The 23,292-nt window shown below is 41.6% G+C and overlaps 1 protein-coding gene and 1 long non-coding RNA gene across 17 annotated transcripts in view; one reads left to right on the top strand and one right to left on the bottom strand.

Annotated features, from left to right (window-relative positions):
• Positions 1-23,292, bottom strand: part of PPIP5K2 (diphosphoinositol pentakisphosphate kinase 2) — a 133,107-nt gene that overhangs the window by 93,595 nt on the left and 16,220 nt on the right. For 13 of the 16 annotated variants that reach the window (XM_075836825.1, XM_075836848.1, XM_075836920.1 and 10 more), the window contains exon 2: positions 6,181-6,535. The exons of 1 other annotated variant lie outside the window; for it this stretch is intronic. In XM_075836825.1, the coding sequence (XP_075692940.1) occupies positions 6,181-6,333 (153 nt within the window). In that variant the 5' untranslated portion in view covers positions 6,334-6,535. Of the gene's footprint in view, positions 1-6,180; positions 6,536-22,000; positions 22,121-23,292 lie in introns of all 16 variants that reach the window. 2 more of the 16 variants (XM_075836833.1, XM_075836877.1) reach the window with 2 other exon arrangements.
• Positions 14,937-15,726, top strand: LOC142744909 (uncharacterized). The gene is made up of 2 exons (XR_012881667.1): positions 14,937-15,058; positions 15,494-15,726. It is a non-coding gene; the product is annotated as an uncharacterized LOC142744909 (long non-coding RNA).

The following is a 23,292-nucleotide window of genomic DNA, read 5'->3' on the forward strand; positions in this document are numbered from 1 at the left end:
ACCAGTCACAGCCCCGCTTGTAGCTTTCCCACGCTAAGGAAAGCTACAAGCGGGGCTGCAAGGCTGCATGCGGCCCGTGTGCTGCGTGTTATAGAATCCTTATCAAAGCCTACTACGTGTAGGCTTTGGCAGCGTAAGTAGTAAAAGTACAGATGCTGCCACTGTACCACGTAGACTAGGCTAGTCCGCAGGTGCGGTCCTTTTTCACTGTGAACACGCATAGGCGCGCTCACAGTAAAAAGCTGCATAGGCTGGGCGGGCACTAAGCAAACAGCACCCGCAGAAACGACACGTCACCAGTGACGTGTCGTATCCCATCCGAGGTCTCTCTGGGGCGAGACCATGTGATCGGGATACGACACGACAGTGGAGGAGGATTAAAAAGTGACGTCAGAAGTCATGTGATCCGAAGAAAAGAGCAGCCAGAGAGGAGAACAGAAGCAAGATTGCACAGGTAAGTATATTATTAAACTGTAAATATGTGCATTGTGGGTTTAAATTTACTGTAAAAATATATCTGGGACAACCCCTTTAAGGCCAAAACTAGGCTGCGTCCTTAAGGGGTTAAGGCCCAAACTAGGCTGCGTCCTTAAGGGGTTAACATCCCCATTGATAACCCAATCTCCCCATGTGCCTCCCAGTTTCTATCTTTAACCTCCTCCCTAGGTCTGTCACAATTTACTAACTCTCCTACACACGAAGACGGGCATTTACTTGACCTTGTCTTCTTCCGTCTATGCTCAGTTTCGGACTTCAATAATTCTGCTCTCCCGCTCTCTGACCACAGCCGTCTCTCCTTAAGTGGCAGAGAATTTTTGATAGTAAAGAACATGCCTACCTATCAGACATACAGAAATCTACATGCCATTAACACTCAGCAGCTCATACACAGTCTACAGTCCTCATTGTCCCCTATCTCTTCCATCTCCAGTCCCAATCTGGCCGCCAAACATTACAATAACACTCTCAAAAATGCTTTGGATGAAGCAGCCCCCCTACACTCCAACCCACTCGGCAAAGACATCCACAACCCTGGCACCCGCCTCCATCCTGCTTTCTTCAGCGGTGCTCAAGATGTGTCAAACGTCTGTGGAGAAAGCCGCACTTGTCTGCAGACTTCCTCCATTACAAATTTATGCTGAGAACTTACAACTCTGCCCTTCACAGAGCCAAAACAAGTCTATTTCACCTCTCTCATCTCCACACTATCTAATAATCCAAAACGCCTCTTTGATACTTTTCATTCCCTCCTTAGTCCTAACGTGCAGACGCCAAATCACAGACCTCAATGCAGAAGACCTGCCCACTTATTTTAACCAGTTAGTGACCGCCCTTAGGTGTTTTTATGGCAGCCACTAACGGGCCTTATTCCGATACAATAGCCTTTTTAAGGCGCTGCATCGGAATAAATTATCACCGCCGGGAGCAGGTAAATCTCCCTATCTCAGCTGGGAGCAGACTTGCTCGAACGGGCAAGATAGAAATAAAGTATTGATCTCGTCCGTTAAACCCCTCAGATGTGGCGCTGAATAGCCGAGTGGTTTTGGAGGGAGGGGGTTCCCTCTCCCACCCAACTGGCACCCTGCTATAAGATCACAGGGTGCGGGTGTCTTCTATGGCAGCCATGGGCATAATAAAGGTCCCCAGGTCTGCCTCTAGTTAATGTTAATGCCTGCTAGACCGGCATGGCCTAGCAGATGCCTGTCCGTTTTACACGGACAGGCAGTAATACACTGCAATACTGAAGTATTGCAGTGTATTATAAAAGCGATCAGCTGATCGCACAGTAAAGTCTCCTAGTGGGACGAATAAAAAAAGAAGAAGTTCCAAAAAAAAAAGTAAAATAATAAATAAAAATTCAAAGTGAAACAAATTAAAAACCCACTTTTTCCCCCTTACTAAATCCTTTATTATTATAAAAAAAAACAAAAAGAAGCCAAAAAAGGTACACATATTTGGTATCGCCGCGTCTGTAACGACCCAAACTATAAAGCTATTACATTATTTAACCTGCATGGCGAACGGCGTAAAAAATAAAATGAAAAACAATGCAAGAATTGCTTTTTTCCGTGTATCCTACCTTAAAAAAAAAAAGTGATAAAGTGGAGTCACATGTACTCCAAAATGGTACCAATAAAAACTACAATTCGTCTGGCAAAAAAAAAAAAGCCTTCATACAACTGCATTGGCGAAAAAATCCTAAAAGTTATGGCTCTTCAAATATGGAGACACAAAAACAAATAATTTTGAAAAAAAACAAAAAGTATTTTTACTGTGTAAAAGTAGTAAAACATAAGAAAACTATATAAATTTGGTATCGTTGCAATCGGAACAACCGGCTGAATAATGTTAGTGTTATTTATACCGCACGGTAAACGGCGTGAATTTAGAATGCAAAAAAGTGTCGAAAGTGCTGTTTTTTTTTTATTCCTCCCCCAAAAAAAGTTAATCAATAAATTATATGTACCCCAAAATGTGCTATTAAAAAATACAACTTGTCCTGCAAAAAACAAAGACCTTATACAGCTATGTCGACGCAAAAATAAAAAGTTATAGCTCTTTGAATGAGACAATGGAAAAACATAAAAAATAGCTTGTCATTAAGGCCTAAAATGGGCTGGTCACCAAGAGGTTAAAGTTAAAATGTACAAAATTCAGCATGATATTATCTCCCAGTCCCCTAGTAACATCGATCCCCTTCCCTGCCGCACTCACTCTTCTTCACTTTCAGCATTTGACTCAATAACTGAATAATTTTCTAGACTCCCCTCTCCTTGTCCTACTACCTGCCCTAGTGATCCTATTTCCTCACACCTCGTCCAGCCCCTCTACCCAGCTGTCACTAGTCATCTGACTAAAATATTGAACCTTTCTTCTGGTATCTTTCCCTCCTCTTTTAATAAACATTCCTTTATAAACCCATTGCTGAAAAAAACAACTCTTGACCCATCCAGTGCTACCAACTACCGACCTGTATTTAATCTCCCAATCTTCTCCAAACTCCTGGAACGCTTGGTCTACTCTCGCCTTATCCGCTATCTCTCTGCTAACTCCATTCTTGACCCCTTACAATCTGGTTTCCGCACTCTACACTCCACAGAGACTGCCCTTACTAAAGTCTCAAACGATCTATTGGCGGCTAAATCTAACGGCAAATACTCTCTACTGATTCTTCTGGATCTCTCTGCAGCCTTTGACACTGTAGACCACAAACTCCTATTTAAGGAGGCTCTGTCACCAGATTATAAATTCCATATCTTGTACATGATGTGATCGGCGCTGTAATGTAGATTTACAGCAGTGTTTTTTATTTAGAAAAACAATCATTTTTGACGGAGTTATGACCTATTTTAACTTTATTCTAATGAGTTTCTCAATGGACAACTGGGCGTGTTTTACTATATGGCCAAGTGGGTGTTGTGGAGAGGAGTGTATGATGCTGACCCATCAGTGAACAATCAGCGTCATACACTTCTCTCCATTCATTTATGCAGCAGATAGCGATATAGCTATATCGCTATCTGCAGCCTCAGACACACACAGTAACGTTACTGCAGTGTCCCGACAATGAATATACATTACCTCCAGCCAGGACGTCATGTGTATTCAGAATCCTGACTACTTCTCTGCGAGTTACAGCATAGCAGGCGTAGTCTCGCGAACTTACGCTGTAAACTGTCATTTACAGCGAGATCTCGCTGTGCTGTGCTGTAGTCTCCCACAGACGCTACAGAAGTGGTCAGGATTCTGAATACACATCACGTCCTGGCTGGAGGTAATGTATATTCATTGTCAGGACACTGCAGTAATGTTATAGTGTGTGTATGTGGCTGCACATAGCGATATAGCTATATCGCTATCTGCAGTCTAAATGAATGGAGAGAAGTGTATGATGCGGATTGGTCACTAATTGGTCAGCGTCATACACTCCTCTGTACAACGCCCACTTGGTCAAAAAGTAAAACACGCCCAGTTGTCCATTGAGAAAATCGTTAGCATAACGCTAATATAGGTCATAACTCTGTCAAAAATTATCGTTTTTCTAAATAAAAAAAAACACTGCTGTAATCTACATTACAGCGCCGATCACATTATGTAATCTGGTGACAGAGACTCTTTAACATGCTCCACTCTATTGGCATTAAAGACACAGCTCTCTCTTGATTTTCCTCCTATCTATCTGACCGCTCGTTCAGGGTGTCATTTGCTGGTTCCACTTCTTCTCCTCTTCCCCTTGCTATAGGGGTTCCTCAGGGATCAGTCCTAGGTCCGCTTCTCTTTTCTCTCTACACAGCTCCTATTGGACAAGCCATCAGCAGATTTAGCTATCAGTACCATCTCTATGCTGAGGACACCCAACTATATACCTCTTCCTATTACATCACCCCTGCTCGAATACAAAACACCAGTGATTGTCTATCCGCTGTCTCGAACATCATGTCCTCTCTCTATCTGAAACGGAATCTTTCTAAAACTGAACTCCTTGTTTTCCCACCTACTAACCTCCCTAAACCTGATGTCTCCATCTCAGTGTGTGACACTACCATAACTCCTAGGCAGCACACCCGCTGTCTTGTGTTTTTTTTTGTTTGTTTTTTTAACTCAGATCTTTCCTTTACTCCTCACATTCAATCACTTTCACGCTCCTGTCACTTTCACCTAAAAAAAAACCATCTGCAGAGTCCGCCCTTTTCTTACTGTGGAAACAGCCAAAACACTCATTGTTGCTCTGATTCACTCTGGTCTTGATTACTGTAACTCATTACTAATCTGTCTTCCCCTCACTAAACTCTCCCCTCTCCAATCTATCCGCAATGCAGCAGCCAGGCTCATCTTTATGACCAACCGCTACACCAACGCCTCTAATCTGTGCCAGTTACTGCACTGGTTGCCCATCCCCTTCAGAATTAAATTCAAACTTATTACTTTTACCCACATAGCTCTCCACAGTGCTGCACCTTCTTACATCTCCTCACTCATCTCGGTCTACCACCCTACTCGGGCTCTACCTTCTGCCAACAACCTTAGATTAACATCCACCATAATCCGAACCTCACACTCCCGTCTCCAAGATTTTTCTCGTGCTGCACCAGTCCTCTGGAATGCGCTACCCCCGACAATCAGATTAATTCCCAATATCCAGTTTTAAACCTTCCCCAAAAAAATACATCTTTTTAGACAAGCCTATAACATTCTCTAATCTAACTCCTTTCCCTGGCCCCCCTTTACATTAGTCATGAGGCCCCTTCATTCAGCAGTATCCCCCACACTTCTTGCACCGTAATACACGGATACTGGCTGGTGACCGGCTCATGCAGCTTTAGGTGTACTACCCCATGTGTATAAAAGATGGCTGGACCATGGGACATGGCATAAGCATTTTTTACATTTTGTGTCTCCCTGATTTCCTCATAGATTTTAAGCTCTTGCGAGCAAGGTCCTCACTCCTCTTGTTTGAATTGTAAACGTCTGATATTATCTGTACATGTTCCCTCTGAACTGTAAAGTGCTGCAGAATATGAATGGGGAGAAGTGTATGACGCTGATTGGTCACTGATTGGTCAGCATCATACACTCCTCTGTACAACGCCCACTTGGCCAAAAAGTAAAACACGCCCAGTTGTCGATTGAGAAACTCATTAGCATAAAGCGAATATAGGTCATAACTGTCAAAAATAATCGTTTTTCTAAATACAACACACAGCTGTAATCTACATTACAGCGCCGATCACATCATGTACAATATAGGCCACTTATAATGTGGTGAGAAAGCCGCTTTAAGAAAGACATGCTACATAGATAATGCATTCTTAACTTCACACCATGCCAGCACCAATAAATTATTAAAATAAACTACATACGCATACTTGAACTGGTTAATGAATAAACCCCAAAAGGATCACAGACAGCCTGAGACTACTTTAAAAAGGGGGTTTAACACACCTTGTAGGTTAAAATGGAAGATGAACAATATTTAAACATAAGTAATCTGGAAAAGATTAGTACAATAAAAAAAAAAACCCTTTCTAAAAAATCCCCACTCAAACTAAATATATGGTGCTGCACAAACAAGCTTTAAAAAAAAAAAAAAACACATACACAAAGGGTTGCAACTTAAATCTGATCACTCAGTTCTGACAGCACTAGGATAGGAAGGGTGTAGTGACACATAATACGTACAGAGTCATACTCATCATCATCATCGTCGTCATCTTCAATGTCTTCATAAAGATTGCCCACATTTTCAGCTTTGCCTTGATCAAAAGCTTCGTCAGATTCCGCACAACCAACAAAGAAGCTTGGGATGTCGCCTTCTGTAGCGCTGACAGACATAGTGGCCACTTTCTGTATGGATCTGCATGTGCTTAAAGTACGGAGATGATTGATGGAATTTGTCTAGCGCTGCTAAACAATGGAGAGGATATTTCAGCCTTTTAATCCAGCAAACCGTGCAGTGGCCATCCCTTCAGTCTGTGAATGTTAGGTTTTCCTATTTAGGCTATTGACTGTATGCCATTCCTGAATTGAAAATAACCTAAAATCAAAACAGATTAGATGATCTGCGGGTTATTAACAGTAAGTGATAATACGTTTCTTTAATCATTTGACTGGCAGTAATATTCTACCAGCGACCTTCTGTCAGTCTGTCATGCCATGCTGGGACCTGTGGTTTCACGACAGCTGGAGAGCTACTGGCCCACATCAAAGGCTAGTGTAAGTATATTCTAACCTAGTAGTCTGCATTCTGCAGCTCTCCAGTTGTGGTGGAACCACATCTCCCAGCAAGCCCCCTTGACAGCCAGTGACATCCATTGCATGCTAAAAGCTATACTTTCAGCTCAGCCGGAGAATCGTAGGTGGAAGACGACTGGGTTCATAGTAGTGATTTTTAGTGTGCCGTACACAATATGGGAATCCGTACAAATTTAGTTAATGGTTTCCAGAAGTCTCTATAATGAGAAATGCTCAGCAGGAGATTGCCTTTTCCACGGAACAAAGAAACCTCTATTGGACCTTTGAACAAAGATTTCTTTATCCAGACTGCAAGTGTACAGATCAGAGAATTTCTGAGCAATTCAACAATATAGCGCACAGACTGCAGACAAGTACTTTTCAATTCTGAACTGACCGTCTAGCCACATGCGGTGTACGCTTTTCTCTGGATATATTTGAGCTACCCGGCTCATGTACAATATTGTTACATTCATATAAAAGAAGAAGTTTTCATACACTCTCTGTGTTTGTCTTTTTCTGATGTAAATATTTTGTACATAAATTTTCCATTCTGAGTAATAACCAGTATTCGTTTGCTTTACACACGGTATATAAGCTCAGGGCAGGTTCACACCTGCGTTGATTTTTGCGTTGTTAGTCTCTGTCAAAGGAGCAGAACGAAAATACCGGAAGCGGTGTTGCCATTGTACGAAGGACACCGCCGGTGGCCAACGTAGCCCAATGAGTTTAATGGCTGCCGTCGGGTTTCTATGGTTTTCTCAGAAACAATAGTGCAGCATGCTGCGCAATTGTTTCCGGTATTTTAACGGAGCCTCCAACACAGATGTGAACAGACCCTTATATACAAAAAAAATTTGCAACAACACAGCAAATATTTCTTTTTGCGCAATGAATAGTTGTACTGACTGAGATTTTTCGAAAAAAAACAAAACACTTCAAAAACATTATATACTTGAACATGTAGAAAAATCTGTGAGAAGAATAGTGTTCAAGACTATGTATTCCCAAAAACATTTATGTTCAATTGTGTGCCCTGTTAGCTCTGTAAAGGGGGTCTGATGACAGCCCGTTGGTCAAACATTGAGCATCTCATCCCTACCTCCTAGAACAAGTCTACAGATGGCCATCACCATTAGATTTTTGTCCGTACTCATGATTAACCCCTTAATGACCAGCCTATTTTAGACCTTAATGACCAAGCTATTTTTTACGTTTTTGAATCGTCGCATTCCAAGAGCTATAACGTTTTTATTTTTGCGTCGACATAGCTGTATAAGGTCTTGTTTTTTGCGGGACAAGTTGTACTTTTTAATAGCACCATTTTGGGGGACATATTGTTTATTGATTAACTTTTATTAACTTTTTTGGGGGAGGGAATAGAAAAAAAATCGGAAATTTTGCCACTCTTTTTTGCATCCTAAATCTGCGCCGTTTACCGTGTAGTATAAATAACACAATAAGTTTATTCAGCGGGTTGTTACGATTGCAACGATATTTGTATAGTTTTTCTATGTTTTACTACTTTTACACAGTAAAAACGCTTTTTTTTCAAAATTATTTGTTTTTGTGTCTCCATATTTGAAGAGCCGTAACGTTTTTATTTTTTCGCCGATGCAGTTGTATGAGGACTTTTTTTTTGCGGGAAGACTTGTAGTTTTTATTGGTACCATTTTGGAGTAGATGCGACTTTTTGATCACTTTTTAATCACATTTTTTTAAAGTCAGGATTCACAGAAAACAGCAATTTTTCCGTTGTTTTTAACTTAATTTTTTACGACGTTCACCGTGCAGGTTAAGTAATGTAATAGCTTTATAGTCGGGGTCGTTACGGACGCGGCGATACCAAATATGTGTAACTTTTTAACTGTATTTTGGTTTTTTAATAGTAAAGCAGTTTGTAAGGGGAAAAAGTGGGTTTTTCATTTTTTTTTTCACATTTTTTTTTTTAACTTTATTAAACTTTTTTTTTAAACTTTTTTACTAGTCCCACTAAGGGACTTCACTATGCGATCTTCCGATCGCTATTATAATACACTGCAATACTTCTGTATTGCAGTGTATTATGCCTGTCCGTTTAAAACGGACAGGCATCTGCTAGGTCATGCCTGCGGCATGATCTAGCAGGCATTCATCACTGGCAGACCTGGGGGCCTTTATTAGGCCCCCGACTGCCATTAGAGACACAGACACTCAGTGATCGTATCGCCGGGTGTCGGTGGGGGAGAGAGGGAGCTCCCTCCCTCTCTCCAAAACAACTCAGATGCGGTGCTCGCTATTGAGCACCGCATCTGATGGGTTAAACGGGTGAGATCGATACTAATATCGATCTCACCCGGCAGAGCAGGGACGCTCCCAGCCCTCAGCTGCCTCTGGCAGCTGAGAGCAGGGAGATTTGACAGCTCCCTGCTCTGTTTACTTATTCCGATGCCGCGACGTAAAGTCTATGGCATCGGAATAAGGCCCGTTAGTGACCGACGTAGAAACACAATGGGCCGGTCACTAACGGGTTAAAGATCTATGAGGACAGCAGACATTCCCAGGACCTTTCAGTCAGAAGGAAAACAGGGTTCGGACAGGTTGGATCCTTACCTGTCTAAACCCTTGTCACCCCCACAAGATAAGTGACTCGAAAGGTATTGAGAAGTAGTAGCTCATCTACCTATAGCCATGGACTAAGAATACCAGTTTAAGAAAGCCGAACAGGCATACACCGCGTTCCAAATTATTATGCAAATGTTATTTTTCGCTGATTTTCCTAAATAGTCGATGCAAATGACAGTGAGTATAATCTTCAAGCCATCAACCGTTGGAGTATAATGCAAATTTTAATGCAAAAGTAAAAAACTCAAAATGCACAGTTTCAAATTATTATGCACAACAGAGAGCAAAACATTTTAAAGGTTGTAAAGAGAACTAAAAGGGTAATTTGTTGAATTTGCAGCATCAGGTGGTCATATTTACAGAAATCAAAAAAACCGTAACAGGCAAAGTTACATGTTAACATAGGCCCCATTCTTTGAGATCACCTTCACAATTCTTGCATCCATTGAATTTGTGAGTATTTGGACAGTTTCTGCTTGAATATCTTTGCAGGATGTCAGAATAGCCTCCCAGAGCTTCTGTTTTGATGTGAACTGCCTCCCACCCTCATAGATATTTTTCTTGAAGATGCTCCAAAGGTTCTCAATAGGGTTGAGGTCAGGGGAACATGGGGGCCACGCCATGAGTTTCTCTCCTTTTATGCCCAGAACAGCCAATGACACAGAGGTATTCTTTGCAGCATTAGATGGTGCATTGTCATGCATGAAAATAATTTTGATACGGAAGGCACGGTTCTTCTTCTTGTACCACGGAATAAGGTAGTCAGTCATAAACTCTACGTACTTTACAAAGGTCATTTTCACACCGTCAGGGACCCTAAAGGGGCCTACCAGCTCTCTCCCCATGATTCCAGCCCAAAACATGACTCCGCCACCTCCTTGCGGACGTCGCAGCCTTGTTGGGACATGGTGGCCATTCACCAACCATCCACTACTCCATCCATCTGGACCATCCAGGGTTGCACGGCACTCATCAGTAAGCAACAGGGTTTGAAAATTAGTCTTCATGTATTTCTGAGCCCACTGCAACAGTTTCTGCTTGTGAGCATTGTTTAGGGGTGGCCGAATAATAGCTTTATGCACACTTGCAAGCCTTTGGAGGATCCTACACCTTGAGGTTCTCGGGACTCCAGAGGCACCAGCGGCTTCAAATACCTGTTTGCTGCTTTGCAATGGCATTTTAGCAGCTGCTCTCCTAATCCTATTAATTTGTCTGGCAGAAACCTTCCTCATTATGCCTTTATCTGAACAAACCCATCTGTGCTCTGAATCAGCCACAAATCTTTTCACAGTAAGATGATCACGCTTACGTTTTCTTGAAATATCCAATGTTTTCATACCTTGTCCAAGGTATTGCACTATTTCACGCTTTTCGGCAACAGAGAGAGCCTTTTTCTTTCCCATATTGCTTGAAACCTGTGGCCTGCTTAAAGAAGCTCTGTCACCAGATTTTCAAACCCCTATCTCGTATTGCAGCAGATCGGCGCTGCAATGTAGATTACAGTAACGTTTTTTTTTTTCAAAAACGAGCATTTTTGGCCAAGTTATGACCATTTTTATATTTATGCAAATGAGCCTTTAAGTACAACTGGGCGTGTTTAAAGTTATGTCCAAGTGGGCGTGTATTGTGTGTGTACATCTGGGCGTTTTTACTTGTTTTACTAGCTGGGCGTTGTGAATAGAAGTGTATGATGCTGACGAATCAGCATCATCCACTTCTCTTCGTTAACACCCAGCTTCTGGCAGTGCACAGACACACAGCGTGTTCTCGAGAGATCACGCTGTGACGTCACTTCCTGCCCCAGGTCGTGCATCGTGTCGGACGAGCGAGGACACATCGGCACCAGGCGACACCACTCCATCTAACTCTTGGCATTGTGCTTGGTGATATACGGCTTATATGCAGGCGCTCGGCCAGAGAAACTCATGTCATTAAGTTCCCGGCGCACAGATTTTGTGCTGATATTAATGCCAGAGGAGGTTTGGAATAGGGATGTCACGATACCAGAATTTGGACTTCGATACCGGTTAGTATTGCCAACAGTAATAAAAAAAAATAAAAAAAAGAGTTCTTCCATTTGCTGATGTGAGGCGCGTGGTGTGATGAATTTAACCTCCACGTGCCTAACATTAATAGTAATTAACCCCATCATGTTTCTCAGTCATAATGGGTTAATATGTAAGGTACATGATGGGGTTAATTACTATTAATGTGAGGCACATGGAGGTTAGATTCATCATTGCACCTTGTGCCCCACAATAAGTGATAGAAAGCAGTAAATGATGCAAAAAAAATTGTTGTGCAGGTTATTACGGCCACGCCAATACTGAATGTGTGTATATTTTATGTATTGACTTATTTTAATGTTTATTGTAAAAAAGATGTGTATTTTTTTTAAATTGAACATTACTTTATTTTTAAACTTTAATGTACTGGCATATATCTATATTACAGTACATTACAGTATATTACAGTACATTAGCCTGTGTACTGATAGTACACAGGCAGTTAGGACATAACCAAGTATGCCCTAACAACAGGAATTATGGCAGGCCAGCCCTGGGGTCCTTCAATGGACCCTGGGCTGTCTGCCCATATATGGTATGTCCTTCAATCGCGTCACAGGAATTCCCTGTGACGCATGGGCATCCCCCATCTCATTTTCCCCTGAATGCTGCAGTCAGCTTTGATCGCCGCTATTCCTCTGAATGCTGCGGAGACGAGTTTTCTCTGATCTCCGCCGTTATAGAGCAGGACTGCGGCTCTGTAATACAGTCATTACCCCGCTCCTGACAGGAAGTGCGTGCGCGGTCAGCGTGAGGAGATGCGGCCGGCGCTGCACTAATGAGCGGCGGTTCAGGCACTGAAGACAGAACATGAGGGTGTTTTGCAGTGCGCACGCCATGTTCTGGTTTCAGTGCCGGCGCTCATTAGTGCAGCGCTGGCCGCATCGTATCATCCTGACAGTGCGCACTTTTTATCAGGACTCAGGAGCGCGGCAATGACTATCACACAGCCGCAGCCCGCTCTCATACATTCATGTGTTACTATACTGAGCTGTGCGGCTGCGCAGCTAAGTATCGAAATACATGAAACGGTATCGAACCGTTAGGGGATGCAAAGTATCGAAAGAGTATCGAAGTTTCGATACATTGTGCATCCCTAGTTTGGAACTCTGCAGTTATTGAGTCAGCAGAGCTTTGGCGACTTTTATGCACTATGCGCCTCAGTACTTGGTGACCCCCGCTCTATAACTTTTCGTGGCTGAGTTGCTGTGGTTCTTAGAGTGTAGCTAAACGTTTGACAAACTTCTGACATGTCATACTGACATATATACAAAATTTGAGGACAGCATCAACATGGCAAAAATATAATTGGGTTTATTAACACATCCCAAGTACATCAATAAAGCTACGTTTCAACTCTGCTTGAGAAAGGCTCCTGCGGAGTCGAAACGTAGCTTTATTGATATACTTGGGATGTGATTATAAACACAATTATATTTTTGCCATATTGATGCAGTCTTCAAGTTTTGTATACTAGTCAATTTTCTGGATGGGATTTCTGGACATGGAATTTGCATCTCTTTTTCAAAACTGAAGTGGAAAGAATCTGAGCAAGTGAGTGCTGTGGAAAATTTTCTACAATGTTATAGTGACATAAATTGGTGGAGACCCCCACCAATCGCTAGAATCGCTTCAGCTTTTTCCAGAAAGCCGATGTAGCGGAGTACGGGCTCATAGATTTTCTATTGAGCCCGTACACTGCTACATTTATTTCCGGAAAAAGCCAAACAGACACGAAGCAGCGTACCGCTCACACGAGCTCTACAGCTGCTTCGTTCTAGCGATTGGTGGGGGTCTCAGTGCATTGGATCCCCACCAATCCAAACTTCTGACGTCACTATGACATGTCAGAAGTTTGTCAAACGTTTAGCTACACTTTAAAGGCTTCCACTTTGTAATAATACCACTCACAGTTGATCGTGGAATATCCAGGAGTGAAGAAATTTCACAAACTGACTTGTTGCAATGGTGGCATCCTAAAGGGTCGATTCACACATTGCACTTGAGGTGCGGTTAGAACCGCATGAGTTTTTACTGCGATTTGGTGCGTTTTTCGATGCGGTTGCAATTTTTTCATTTAAATTGCAGTAAAAAAAACGCATGTGGTTTTTGGGTGCAGTTTTTCAATGCGGTTCTAACCTCACTGTGAATGGACCCTTAACTAGAATACTGAATTAAAAAAGCCGCAGTTCTTCCAGCCATGAAGCACTTCATACATTCACTGACAGAGACCAGACGTCTTTAGATACTTCCCTATTCAACGCTCTGCTTAACAAATGCTGAAATGTAAGAAAACCTGAAAAGACATTTATGATATATATTAGCCAGCACTTTCTACTGAATGTTTAAAAGATTAACCCCTTAATGACCGCCGATACGTCTTTTTACGGCGGTCATTAGTGGGCTTTATTCTAGAGCGCCGCCAAACTACGTCGCTGCATTAGAATAAAGTAAACAGAGCAGGGAGCCGTGAAATCTCCCTGCTCTCAGCTGCCAGAAGCAGCTGAGGGCTCGGGGCGTCCCTGCTCTGCCGGGTGAGATCGATATTAGTATCGATCTCACCCGTTTAACCCTTCAGATGCGGTGCACAATAGCGAGCACCGCATCTGAATGGTTTTGGAGAGAGGGAGGGAGCTCCCTCTCATCTCACTGACACCCAGCGATAAAATCGCCGAGTGTCTGTGTCTTCTATGGCAGCCGGGGGTCTAATAAAGACCCCCAGGTCTGCCTGCAGCGAATGCCTGCTAGATCATGCCGCAGGCATGACCTAGCAGATGCCTGTCCGTTTTAAACGGACAGGCAGTAATACACTGCAATACAAAAGTATTGCAGTGTATTATAATAGCGATCGGAGGATAGGGAAGTCCCCTAGTGGGACTAGTAAAAAAGTAAAAAAAGTTTAATAAAGTTAATTTTAAAAAAAAGTGAAAAAAAAAAAATGAAAAACCCAGCTTTTCCCCTTACAAAATGCTTTACTATTAAAAAAAACTACAATAAAGCAAAAAAGTTACACATATTTGGTATCACCGCGTCCGTAACGACCCCGACTATAAAGCTGTTACATTATTTAACCCGCACTGTGAACGCCGTAAAAAATAAAATAAAAAACAATGGAAAAATTGCTGTTTTCTGTTAATCCTGACTTAAAAAAAATGTGATAGAAAGTGATCAAAAAGTCGCATCTACTCTCAAATGGTACCAATAAAAACTGCAAGTCGTCCCGCAAAAAACAAGACCTTATACAGCTATGCCGACGCAAAAATAAAAAAAAGTTACAGCTCTTCGAATGTGACAATGGAAAAATCTAAAAAATGGCTTGGACATTAGGGCCCAGAATGCCAGCAGGGGGAAGGGGTTAAATATTTGTTTGAAAAAACACTTTAACTGCAGCACATGGGAGTGCGTCACCAGGCCTGGTTGCTTAGCACCCATACAACCAACTGCCAAACTATCTCAAGGATGAACAATGCCTTGAGAAAATATAGGCAAGTAGAAAATAAAAAATAGATATCAGAAGTGAGAAGAATAGTGGTGACGCCTCCCTCTGTTGCCCGACCTCCTGGGATAACGTTTCATCCCATGTAACCCCTGCAGCCTGTGGAGGCCGGCCTGGACGGACATCAGAGGGACGCTTCGCCATGACTACGAATACCAGGGTAAGTATAAGCTATTATTTAGTTGCAATTTTTGCGGTGGAATTGCAGCTTTTCCACCACAAAAAAATACAACATTTGCTATTTGTTGCAGGTTTTACCGCTCCATTGAATTCATTGGGGAAAACCCGCAACAGAAAAGCAGTGGTTTAGTCTGCCGATTAAAAAAACCGCACCGCAGGTCGAGTTAGGAATGTGTTTGAGCTGATTTTTTACGGAGAGTGTGGATGAGATTTGTTCAAATCTCATCCACTTTTACTTAATTAAGATAATAAAGGTGTATGTTTTGCTATAAATACTCTTGCTTCTAAATCTGATTTAGTTGTATAACTCTTGAGGCATTTAGTTTTATGTTGTATTTGTTTTAATATTTGGTTAAAAGCACGTTATGTTGAGGGTAAGAGAAATGTGTTAGCGGATTGTTTGTCTTGCTCTCAGGAATTGGCGCCAGAGGCGGATCCAGTCGACAGGCAGTGTCCGGTTCACTTATGGGACTTGATTTGGGCCGAATTAAAGCTAGCATTCATTCTTCTGTTGATCCTAGAACATGGGCTGATTATTCAGCCGCATGGAGAGATTGGATTCATTTTTGTAATGTTCTAAAAATTGTTGTTTTTTTTGCATTCTAATATGAGTGTTTGTCTATTAAACTTGTCTGAATTAACGAATAAGGGCTTGTCTTGTTCTATTTCAAAAATGTTAGCGGGTATTTCGTGCTTTCTTAAAGGGGTTATCGAAGGTAATTTTTTCGGGAAGATAGTTCTTTTGAGCGGTTAGGTCCTCTGTAGCTAATTTTGGAAAAGGTTTGTTTTAACAGTTTTTAATTATGTTTGTTCGGGTCAGTTATTGTGGTGGCATTTTTTTGAAGCTCTTTGAATTCGTCAGATTGTTGCTGCCTCTAAGAATTTTAGCTCAGGTTTAGACTTAAAATTATATAAATCTGGAAGAGTCTATGGTTTTGATCTTTATATAAAACAAAAAAAATCTAGGGCTAATCAGTTAGGCCAAGGTTCCTTAATTTATCAAAACTGGATGGCTCTCCTCTTTGCCCAGTTTCGAACATAAAAAATTGGTTACAGCTTAGGCTGTATCAAGCCCTTTGTTTCTTCTTGAAAACGTATCTCCTTTTACAAAATACCAGTTTAATTCAGTTTTGAAGAAATGTTTGTTATTGTTATTGAATTTGAGTGAATATAAGATTATATCACATTCATTTCGGATTGGTGCTGCCAGTTTTGCTTTAGACGAGGCTATAATAAAAGGGTTGGTAGATGGGAGTCCAATAGACATAAAATTTGTTAGACCTAACTTGTTGATTAAAAGTTGATTTTACTTAGGCGCTCCTTTAGTTATATGGATAGTTAGCCAGAAAAAGGGCTGAGAAAAGGAACTACACTGAGAACTTGCAATTTAATTCCTTGAACATTAAGGGTATGTGCACACAACAACACCAAGTACATCTGAAATTACGGAGCTGTTTTCAGGAGAAAACAGCTCCTGAATTTCAGAGGATTTACAAGTGCACGCGTTTTTCGCGGCATCTTTTATGGACGTAATTGGAGCTGGTTTTCATTGGAGTCAATAAAAAACCGGCTCCAATTATGTCCCAAGGAGTGTCCTGCACTTCTTTGCCGCGGGCGTAATTTTACGCGCCGTTTTTTGACAGCGACGCGTAAAATGACAGCTCGTCTGCACAGAACATCGTAAGACCCATTGCAAGCAATGGGCAGATGTTTGCAGACGTATTGGAGCCGTCTTTTCAGGCGTAATTCGAGGCTTAAAACGCCTCCACTACGTCTGAAAAGAGGTCGTGTGCACATACCCTAATTGTTTTGGTGTGGAATCAGAGGCTTCCTTTGCAGAAGAGTGATTGAGGAAGCTTATTTCTCGTTGGCCTACTCCAGATGTGTTCATTTTGCATATGGGAGGGAATGACAAAGGGAAAGTTAAGACTTCAGATTTATTGTGGGGAATGAAAAGGGATTTTGCACTTCTAAAACATATGTTCCCGGATGCCATTTTAATTTTCTCAGAAATGGTTCTAAGATTGATTTGGGCCAGCAAGGAAATTGTCTTTCTGGAGCGAATGAGAAACCTTGTGAACAGAGCTGTTGAAAAAGATCTTCCTTGCCTTGGGGGTTTTAGTTATAGACATATTGATTTAGAAGGTTTTATATTTGGTCTTTACAGACTGGATGGAATTCACCTTTCTGATGTGGGATTAGACATTTTTCATCTGGGGCTACAGAACATGGTGGGAAGGTTGCTGTGATGCATTTTGGGAGCCTTGACTTTTTGAATGTAGGCTTGTGGGGTTTTGGCCTCCCAGCTATTGCTGGGTGGACTGGTTTATTACACTCGTTTATTATATGTGGTATATATTTTTAATGGCTTTAAATATTTAATGTTTTTTATTCAATTATTTATGCTAATTTATTATGTTTTTTTTTTATGGTAACCCTTAAAGAGGCTCTGTCACCAGATTTTGCAACCCCTATCTGCTATTGCAGCAGATCGGCGCTGCAATGTAGATTACAGTAACGTTTTTATTTTTAAAAAACGAGCATTTTTGGCCAAGTTATGACCATTTTCGTATTTATGCAAATGAGGCTTGCAAAAGTACAACTGGGCGTGTTGAAAAGTAAAAGTACAACTGGGCGTGTATTATGTGCGTACATCGGGGCGTGTTTACTACTTTTACTAGCTGGGCGTTGTGTATAGAAGTGTCATCCACTTCTCTTCACAACGCCCAGCTTCTGGCAGTGCAGCACTGTGACGTCACTCACAGGTCCTGCATCGTGTCGGCACCAGAGGCTACAGATGATTCTGCAGCAGCATCGGCGTTTGCAGGTAAGTCGATGTAGCTACTTACCTGCAAATGCTGATGCTGCTGCAGAATCAACTGTAGCCTCTGGTGCCGACACGATGCAGGACCTGTGAGTGACGTCACAGTGCTGCACTGCCAGAAGCTGGGCGTTGTGAAGAGAAGTGGATGACACTTCTATACACAACGCCCAGCTAGTAATAGTAGTAAACACGCCCCGATGTACGCACATAATACACGCCCACTTGTACTTTTACTTTTCAACACGCCCAGTTGTACTTTTGCAAGCCTCATTTGCATAAATACGAAAATGGTCATAACTTGGCCAAAAATGCTCGTTTTTTAAAAATAAAAACGTTACTGTAATCTACATTGCAGTGCCGATCTGCTGCAATAGCAGATAGGGGTTGCAAAATCTGGTGACAGAGCCTCTTTAATAAAAGCATTGCTGCCTTTTTATCCACATTTCTGAGTCATGCGTTTTTATTTATTATTATTGTTTAAATTGTCTTGTGCCATCATCCTGGGCAGCTTCAGGTTTTGCTCCACAATTACAGTCCGTAATTGCGTCTCAAAATATAGTTATATTCATTTCTATGACCCACGGACACCTTCGCGTATATTTACAGGAAGGTGTTTGGGTCGTATAAAGCATCCTTAAAAAATAAGACACGTCCTATTTTTTTTTTATTTTACGGACTGTGCTCCCATACTTTATAATAGAAGCACGGCCTACAAATGTGGGTGACTGTCCGCGGCCGGCCGTGCCCATAATCACGGACCGTGATTATGGGCACGGCTGTACGCAGGGGGCTTAAAAGGGAAGGGGTCATGATTTTTTTTTTTTTTTTTTTATTAGATTGCTTTTAATATATTAACAAAAATTTTATTTAATCGTGTTCTCATTTTTAACTTTTTAATGTATTTTTACTTCTCTATGGGGGCTGCCATTCTTTTTTCATCTCTGTATGTGTCGATTAACGACACATACAGAGATGCTATATGGCACATACAACCCCATAGGGAATGCGAACGGGAGCCATTCCAATCTCAGAAGCGTACGCCGTCTGTGTGGGAACGGCGCATGCGCCGCTCCCACACAGACCAAAACAAAGCTAGTTCGTAGAGCGAAATCCGGCGTCATTTTCATGTGGACCAGAAGCCGCTGGCGGACAGTAAGATGACGACTTCCGGCCGCGGCTTCCGGCCATATGTTCAACGAAGCGAAGGCGCAAGGAATAGGAGCGGAGGCGGCGGCAGAAGAAGGTAATTTATGTTCGTGTATGTGATGTGTGTATTATGTTCGTGTTATACTGTTTGCTGAGCCCTGTATCTAATCCTCCTACACTGTGCAGTCGCTCAGAAAATGGCGGCACACAGTGTATGAGGTTTGGAGATTCAAACCCCTCCTTCTCCTGGCACTAGCCAGGATAATGGAGGGGGGGGGATTGTGTGAGGACACTAGAAGAGAGTGTGTCCACCCCAAATTTGCAGCATAAATCAATGAGGTTGCTTTACCACAGTGACCATGCTGCAATTTTGGGAACTGCTCCCTCTAGTGGCCAACACATGGAAATGTTATAAATTAGAATCTAATTTATAGTATTTCCTGACTTGTGAAAAAATTAAAACAATGTGTAATCACTTAAATACTAATTGTTTAACTGAAAAAAGAAAATTCTAATGACACAGTCCCTTTAAGGCCACATACACACAGCAGTATTTAGTTGCAGTACTTGGATGCCGAAACTAGGAGTGGAACACCTGCATGCACCTCATCTATGTTATGCACTAATGGTTTTGGCTTACAAATACAGATGCAAAATACTGACCAGAATAATGCCGTGTGAAAGTAACCGCAAAGGAAAATTTGGCCAAACATATGCACACCATTTGGTGAAAATGTGTGTTCTGGGTCATATACACTGTGGAAAAGTCTGCAGCGTATATGACCACTGTGTGAACCTACTTTTAGGGCATATTCACACCTGCATGTTTGAGCAGATTTTTTTTTGCAGTTTTTGAAGCTAAAACCAGGAGTGCTTTTAAAATAAGGGAAGAAGTAGTATCTGTCCTTTATACTTTCTCTCCCTTTATGATCCACACCTGGTTTTGGCTTGTAAATACACTTAAAATGTCCCTCCAGTTATAATCTCCTGCCCGAACTAACAGCGGGCACGGAGGGATGCTCTAGAATGATGCCCGGAGAGTATTGTGCACTGGTCCAATTCTAATTAATTACATCTGTGCATGATACTCCCTGGGCGTCATACGTTTGCCACGGCTATTGTACCGCCCAGTGTGAAGGAGCGGCTCTCTACTCAGGACCTGCTGTCACTAAACCAAAACTACAACTAAAGTTACAGCTGTTCTGTATACAGGATACAAAGCAGCTGTATCGCCAAAAGTAAAAATGATTTTTAATAAAAAGTATTTAGAAAGTTTCACAAAAACACACTGATAAACATTTTTATTTTAACAAAAAACAAAACGATTTCAAAAGGTGTACTTAGCCTTGACATCAAGAGTGGATTAGTAAATTGTGCATTATTTTACAGCAGACAAGGACTGTTAGTACACTGAAAATGTGTCCCATAATTGTTAGAATTATTATAATAATCTTTATTTATATAGTGACACATATTTCGCAGCACTTTACAATTCAGAGGGAATATGTACAGATAATATCAGACATTACATAGTGACAAGACGAATTAACAATTCAGCCAAGAGGAGTGAGGACCCTGCTCGCAAGAATTTACATAAAACCCACCCCTCATGTTACATCTGTGTATTTAGTCATACGGTAAGGCTAGGTAACCAGCGTCAGGTTCCATTCATCGATTCCTTCCGACCTTTCCGTCGGAGGAACCAATGAACGGAAAGCCAAACGGAAACCATAGTTTGTTTGCATTACCATGGATTTCAATGGTAAAGCTTCCGTTGCAATTGGTTTCCATTTGTTTCCGTTCCGTAAGGCATCAGTTTTTTTGACGGAAACAATAGCGTAGTCAACGCTATTGTTTCCACAAAAAAAACAACTTTACAGAAAGGAAACCAACTCGAACTGAAGAATTACCATTGAAAATCAATGGTAATGCAAACGGAAGCCATGGTTTCTGTTTTGCTTTCCGTTCATCGGTTCCTCCGACGGAAAGGTCGAATGGAACCCATGAACAGAAGCCCGATGCTGATGTGAACAGGGCCTAAGTCAGAAGTCTATATAGCGAAAAAGCCTACCTCAGATGACAGATACTGCAAGGTTCAAGCTGCATGGTCATCACAGCTGCAGGAGATTACAGTGCAGTGAGAAGAATATTAAAAAATCCTGATTGCTCAAAGTTGATGGAAACTGTATGCTCAGGCTTGCAGTGGTTTTCTAAAGCTCTGCTCACATATGCGTCATGGCTTCCATTAATAACGGAAGTCACTATACTGTGCCGGATCTGTCGTACAACAGATCGCACGGACTTATTATAGGGACCGTCAAGAGTTTTGTGTTATTTGACAGCAAAAATAATACTGCATGAAGTGCTATACTTGCTGTCAAATCTTACGGAATTGGTAATGGAGCCTGCAATGCATAGGTGAGCAAAACCAAATTTTACCACTATGGAAATGTGAAAATCTGCAGCATGCTCTGAATTATGCGCAGATTGTTTTCCACTACATGTGGATAGGGTTTTGAAAGCTCCATCCACATGCATTGTACTGTAACGGTCATGGATTTTCAGTGTGGAATACGCACCGAGTGGATTCACCCATGTTTACAATCTAGTTTGACCAGCTTTAGGCCGGGTTCACACTTAGCGTAAACAATGTGGTTTTTCCACAACAGCTTTCGTTGCGGAAAATCCGCAGCATAATACAGTAGCAGCAGAGTAGACAAGATTTGAACAAATCTCATCCACATGCTGCGTAAATGAGAAGCAGAAAAAAAACGCTCCGAAATTGACGTGCGGTGCATTTTTTTTCTCACCTGCAACATGTCAATTGTATTTGCGGAATGGCTGCTTTTTTTTTTGCAGGTTTTTCCCATTGAATCTAATAGGGAAGTAAAACCCACAACAAATAGCAGACGTTGCTATTATTGCGGCAGAAAAGATGAAAATTACTCTTACCGGTAATTGGATTTTCGGTAGACCTCCACAACGGCACGCATAGGAGGATTCCCCGCCTCTCAAGGGACAGGAAACAACAATGGACAGAGAGATAAAAAGGCCCCTCCTCCATACCTTATCCTGTAATAACAAAGTACCTCTTTTCAGTAATTCAATATTTAGGTAAAAACACTACCCAAAAACAACAACAAATAACATTGGGGGGGGGGGATCCCGTGCCATTGTGGAGGTCTACAGAGAAACCAATTACCAGTAAGAGTAATTTTCATCTTTTCCTGGCACCTCCACAATGGCACTCATAGGAGGAATAACAAAGGGATTTAATTTTAGAGAGGGACAATTTCCTAAAGGACTTTACACCCAAAAGACAAGTCCCTGTCAGACAAAACATCTAATATGTAATGTTTAAACAAGGTTAATGGGTTAGCCCAGGGAGCTGTCCGACAAATATGATCAATGGAAGTGGAAGCCCATGAGGTGGAAACTGCTCTAGTAGAGTCGGCTTTCAATCCCAATGGTTGGGAGATATATTCCTATTCTGGTAACAAGTAGAAATGGTCATCTTAATCCATAGAGCAATAGTGGGTTTACTTGTGGCCATTCCTTTGTTCTTCCCCCCAAATTGGACAATGAGATGATCGGTCTTCCTAAAGTCAGCGACTCTTTCTAGGTAACCCAGAACACATCATTTGACATCTAATGCTGGAAGGATTGGGAAAAAAAGGATGGTAATGAGACTTGCTGTTGACAGTGGAATTTTGATACGACCTTTGGTAGAAAGGAAGGCTGGTGCCTTAGGATGATTCAGTCAGGGAAAACTGTAAAGTATGGAGCTTTATAGGAAACAGCTTGCAATTCTCCAATTATTCTGGCTCTTATAACTAGAAGAAAAATGGTTTTAAATGTTTGAACCTATATCGGTCATCTCTCTCAGGCTTCTAAGGGAGCATTAGAAAGTACTGACAGTACTAGATTTAATCCCAGGGGGGGAACTAAAGAGTGGAACACTGGACGTAGACATTCAGACCCCTTTATGAACCTTCTAACAAAAGAATTCTCAGCTAATTTGCAATCCAAAAAAGCATTTAGGGCTGATATATGCACTCTAAGAGTGCTGGTTTTTAGGCACTTTTCTAGACCCTTTTGTAAAAAAAACTCAAATATTAATGCAATACTAGGTTTAGAAAAGCTATCCCATTTATCCTGTGAAAAAGAGATAAATTGCTTCAAACTCTTAGATACATCTTGGAAGTGATTTTCTTCCTGCTTTCTGACGCATTTGAAATAACACC

This window comes from Rhinoderma darwinii, chromosome 1 (genome assembly GCF_050947455.1).
Source record: "Rhinoderma darwinii isolate aRhiDar2 chromosome 1, aRhiDar2.hap1, whole genome shotgun sequence".
Classification (NCBI taxonomy): Eukaryota; Metazoa; Chordata; class Amphibia; order Anura; family Rhinodermatidae; genus Rhinoderma; species Rhinoderma darwinii.